Source organism: Archocentrus centrarchus, chromosome 16 (genome assembly GCF_007364275.1).
Source record: "Archocentrus centrarchus isolate MPI-CPG fArcCen1 chromosome 16, fArcCen1, whole genome shotgun sequence".
NCBI classification, from domain to species: domain Eukaryota; kingdom Metazoa; phylum Chordata; class Actinopteri; order Cichliformes; family Cichlidae; genus Archocentrus; species Archocentrus centrarchus.
The window spans coordinates 28,244,511-28,250,167 of record NC_044361.1 but is presented as its reverse complement, the minus strand read 5'-3'; the positions used below and the strand labels follow the sequence as shown (position 1 = coordinate 28,250,167).

The following is a 5,657-nucleotide window of genomic DNA, read 5'->3' as shown; positions in this document are numbered from 1 at the left end:
TTACCTTTTGACCTACGTCCCTACCCTCACCTATGGTCATGAGCTCTGGGTAGTGACTGAAAGAATAAAATCGCGAATACAAGCGGTAGAAATGAGCTTACTCCGAAGGGTGGCTGGCCCTTCCCTTAGAGCAGGGGTCTCAAACTCCAGGCCTCGAGGGCCGGTGTCCTGCAGGTTTTAGATGTGTCCCTGATCCAACACACCTGAATCAAATGGCTGAATTACCTCCTCGGTATGCAGTCAAGTTCTCCAGAGTCCTGCTAATGACTTCTATATTTGACTCAGGTGTGTTGAAGCAGAGGCACATCTAAAACCTGCAGGACACCGGCCCTCAAGGCCTGGAGTTTGAGACCCCTGCCTTAGAGATAGTGTGAGGAGTGCAGCCATTTGCAAGGGGCTCAAAGTTGAGCCGCTGCTCCTCCACATCAAAAGAAGGAGCCAGTTGAGGTGGTTCAGGCATCTGACTAGGATGCCTCCTGGACGCCTCTTGGGTGAGGTGTTCCGGGCATGTCCTTCCGGGAGGAGGCCCCGGGGCAGACCCAGGATACACTGGGGAGATTATATCTCTCGGCTGGCCTGGGAACACCTTGGGGTCCCTACGGAAGAGCTGGTGGAGGTAGCTGGGGAGCGAGAGGTCTGGGTTTCTCTGCATGGGCTGCTGCCCCCTGACCTGGCCTCGGATAAGTGGAAGAAAATGGATGGATGGATATTTTATTTAAAAATATATTTTATATAAAAATAAAAAAGAAATCATAAGCAGTGTGGTGAGGGAAATTACAGGAAAAAAGGAGACAGATACACTTACACAGCATCTCATGGCATCATATTACACTGTTGCTGAGCATAAGTCCAGTTTTCCTACACAGGTCAAACATAGCTCAACAAGATATATGTAGCAAATGGTGCAAATGAGTCTTATCTGTTTGGAGATGGAAGCAATGGGAGAAAACAGGACCCTGTGTTAGTTGAGGAGGTTCTACATGCCTGCATGTAGGAGAAGGGGGTAAGCATAACATAGGACATGAGAGAAAGTCTTTGTCAGCTTCCTCTTTATTGTTTTTAGATGCTTTGATCGGCACTGCTGGTGGTAGAGCTCATTTTCACTGGACAACTTTATGATTTAAAATATCAGAGGCTTCTAGTTTGGTACAGTATGTTATATTTTAGGCAAACCTGCATTTTTTGTTATCCTTTCCTAGCTAATTTTTATGTATCATGCATATGTCATTCATTTTATTTTAGTAACATAGTTCTTATTATTTAGTAACATATATTTAGTAATATAATTACTAATTGATCACAAATTGAATTTAGATACAGAATGCTTGGTTTGCATTGTTTTCTTTACCCATTTGTGCTTCTGTTTGTATGTAGACCTTTAGTTCACAGCAGACAGACCACAGCATATTAAAGTTTTTCTCGATCTCCTTGGCACAATTCTCACAGCAGGAACGTCATCCTCACCATTCTCAGTGTAGTTTTTCATGCCAGATTCATTTGTGCAAAAAAACAAAAACAAAAAAAAAACCCCACAAAAATGATCAAAACCTTTTTCACGCATGCCAGCTGTTATTATATTTGAAAAAAGGATATTAGAGACTGTAAAAAACTGTAAGACAGTTTTAAAGGCACAAGGGGCTTCAGCATGGTAGACCTAATGAAATGGCTTTTGGGTGCATAGGTATAACATTTGCTTGTGTGTGATTATCAGTGTTATGACATGCACCTGTGACACAAGAGTATGTATTTAAATTTATTTTAAAAAAAGTTAAAGTAACTTGATTGAAAACACTAATGCAATGCTGCACAGTATTTAGGAAAGTGAGCGATCTAGAGTTGAGACAAACTGTTTTGATGAGTTGTAAGATTCAGGTGAGAGGTGCGTCAACACAGTAACAAATATCTTTAGTAGTGAAGCATGCATAAAAACAATAACAATGTGGACAAAAACAATGAGAAAGGCTAACGTGGGTGGAGAAATTATTGATTTGAGAAATGCATAAAGAATAGTAAGAACAACTTTTCTGCTCTAAGAATTGGGCCAAAGCAATTGAGAAAAACTTTAATGCAAATATCTAATCAGTCAATCATGTGTCAGCATGAAGACATGGTCAAGACAGCCTGCTGAATTTCAAATCAAGTGTCAGAACACAGAAGAAAGGTGACTGAACATGGCATGATTGTTGATGCCTGATGGCCTAATAAAATGACTTATTAGAAATATTACTCACATACAGATAACGCATGCATACTCATACAGACTAAAACCCAAACCTGTGAAAATATGCACACCCAAAAAATAATTAACATACAAGAACAAAATACATAGCAAAACTTGAAGAAAAAACAAAACAGAGAAAAGCAGAAGAAATGGTGAGTGGGCAGCTTCTAATGTTCAAAGCTGACTGTCACTGAGTTAACTAATCAGTAAGAGAATGGTCAGTAATGGTTCCTTTAATAGTCACTGCTATAAAATGTTTTGGTGCTGTGAGAGTTGTGACTCAGAGCAATCCTTTGAATAGGAATGCTGAACTCCTTTATTTGTGTTATGATAATAATGCATGCATGTAGTTTGGAAATGCTGTCTATTGGTGGTAGTTTTATTGCCATAATGAAGACCACCATTACTGTTATACATTGTTCTAGTAATAGATTTGATCCTAATGTAAAAAGTAGTTTTGGTTGCATGTTAGCATTTTTTTTATACATTAAATTAACTGTTTTGCTGAGCTGTATAAAGAAAACAGTTTGGAAAATAAATATAACACAATTTGAGCAAAAATCTGCAAATAGGGCACCCAGGTGGTTTAGTGGTGAAGCCGGCGACCACATACATATGCCGTGTTGTGGTGCGGGCGGCGTGGGTTTGAGTCCCGGCCTGTGGCCAATTTGCCCGTGCATCTTCCCTGCATCTCCCCCACCCCCTCATCTCCTGTGTCTCTCCACTGCCGATAAAACCCACTGTGGCCAAATATGCAAAAAAAAAAAAAAGAAAGAAAAAAAAGAAAAATCAGCAAATAACAGTAAGAAAAAAAAATTCAAAAAGAAACAAATGAGTGAAAAACATGTTTTTATGCTGGATTTATTGGTAGTTAATTAAAAAGGCTACTCCAGAGTTTCCCAGTTTGCGCTAATAACACTTTGTTGCTAAATAAATAAAAAGTAAAATCAGGGAAACGTGGGTCAAACCACATCAAACCAGTTTTAAACATGACACACTTTTAGAGCAGAGTTAAAATCTGCAACAAAATAAACATGTAAAAAAATTTTTAAAGAGTTTTTTTGCCTGTCAGTATACAGGCAAAAAAACTTTACTGAAGGGTAACCAGTGATGGAAACTTTCCTGTTTACACATACCATTGGTCTGTGTATCACACCATCTCACAATTTTTAATGGCATCCATCCAACAGTATGTAGAGTCCACTGCAGGAATAGGAGCCAGCCAAAATAAAGCAAGAGAAGGGACACAAGACTGTGCAACATTTCTGTCCATTCTTTGTCTTTTTCAGTATATTTTGAAATTTTATAATGGGCTGTATAACCTCAAAATAAGTTAAAAATGTATGATATATTTTGGTAAATGAATGAAGAAGGATGACACATAAAAATGTAAACTCACATGTAGCAGTTTCTGTAGAAATAGCTCACATGTTTTTGACAGGAAACAGAAGCAAAAAAAAATGAAAAGCAGATACACTCCCTCAACCACATCGTGGAAGCAGAGATTTATAAGGAACACATGGAAATGCTGAGATAATGACTCGGGACGTGCTTGTGACTGACATTAAAAAAAACACAATGCGTCACTGTTTTTGCTTACATATTTACATGAAAGACAGATATTTGAGGGCAGCAGTGTAAAGATCATCCCAGCCAAAATCATTATGCCTAAAATATAAACATTTCAGTCTTGAAGCTACAGAGAGCAGGGTGGATAAACGACACTGTCTGCAAAGCCAGTCAAACGAGGTCAACAACTCGGCCTTGTTTCCTTCACACAGTATTTATGCTAAGTGTTTTTAACTTTTATCAAGTTGTATGCAAGAAGTTTTCTTTTCTTTTCTTTCTGAGTGCACTCTACTCAGCTTCCCAAAAATGATGTCCATGCTGATAACTGGCTTGTTACTCATTAAAGAAAAGACCCAATTAGCTGCTCTTCTTTATCTTAGTTACCGGATAAGCTGAAGCAGGAAATAATCTTTCACTTTGATGTGCCGCTCAAGACTGTTGACTATGACTTAAACATGAAGTGTTTTTGCTGCTTTTGACAACCACCATTTCCACACATTAGGCCATGTTCTTATCAACGCTCTAAACAGCCAACACAGCAGAGAGAGGAAGGAATATAGGTGCACTGAGAAGAGGAAACAGCATATTTTTTGAGCGTGAAATGACTGTATATTAGGTTTCCAGAAGAATCATCAGCAGTGAACTGCACTTTATTGTTGAACACAGTTAAATATTTCAAGATTGTTAGGCTTTGAAACCAGGCAAGCACGACAGGTCATAACCCGCAGAGCAGTGCGGAGGCAAAAACCACAGACTTCTATGTGCAGCACAACATGCACTATTATCATCACAATAAGTTTCTATCTTCTCTAACTTTGTTCTTTTCCCACCTACTCATTTTTTTTTTCAGCTGCCTCTATGCACAAAGCATGTCACAGTTCTCTCTACCAAACATAGAAGAGTCGTTAGATGAGCGTAAGCAGAGAGCTAAGAAAAGGCTGCAGCACCCCTCCTCCACTGCTTTGCTCTGTCACCTGACTGATGACATCACCACGTTTTTTTTTTTTCCTTCCTGTGTCCTGTCTGTACATTCCATGTTGCAACAATAAAGCCACCAAGTAACATGTCATTGTGCAATCATGGGATTCACATTTTCACTGCTTCAAGACAAGTCAAAGAGAGTGCGTTAAAAGAAAAGTGAAACAGTAAGTCGTGCTAACTGCAATAAAGTCACAAACTCTGAGACAATTATGCTGGGAACAATAACAGCTTGAATTACAGTACACTGAATTTCAAAGATTATGGTTTTAGCTTTATAATAATTGTGCTGAAAACACAGACAACAGATTTTTAACTATTGCTAAAAAAAAACTAAATAATTTAAAATAATCCAAAATTAAATACAGATATCTACTTCTAATGCTTTTGGGTGAGTATGTGTCACCATGATGCAGCTCTGAAACCTTAACATTCTACATGCCACAGTTACATTGAAAATAGTCCTTCCCTACCCTCGAACCCATGACATGAGATTGCATTCACTTCCTCTCAGTGAGTGTACCATCATTCAGCTCACATGTGAGTCACAGGAGGGTATTTTTGTCTATCCATCTTCACAAAGCTGATGGCACCTGATTCTGTGAAACTGTCATCGGTTTCAGCTGTACGCCTTCATCGTGACTGTGGTCAGGCTGCTCTCTCTGGCCTAAACCAAGATCCCAAAGTGAGCCTTCGGGTTCAGTTTTCGTACATCTCAGCATAGCCAGTAAATGTTTCCTGAAGTTTCCACACAGGCCGAGATACAGCAGAGGCCTCAGGCTGGCGTGGAGGCAGCCTAGAGCAGAAGTAACCATAAGAAGTGTTTTTATTGAGCCTTCAGAACTTTCAGGTGAGGAGGGTTCCTTAAGTCTGTTCTTGAGAGTGTCCA

The 5,657-nt window shown here is 39.3% G+C and overlaps 1 protein-coding gene across 1 annotated transcript in view; it reads right to left on the bottom strand.

Annotated features, from left to right (window-relative positions):
* Window positions 1-3,096: 3,096 nt before the first annotated feature.
* Window positions 3,097-5,657, bottom strand: part of LOC115794928 (C-X-C chemokine receptor type 3-like) — a 23,162-nt gene continuing 20,601 nt past the window's right edge. Inside the window, exon 4 of the mRNA XM_030750637.1 lies at window positions 3,097-5,580. Within this exon, the coding sequence (XP_030606497.1) occupies window positions 5,344-5,580 (237 nt within the window). The 3' untranslated portion in view covers window positions 3,097-5,343. The remainder of the gene's footprint in view (window positions 5,581-5,657) is intronic.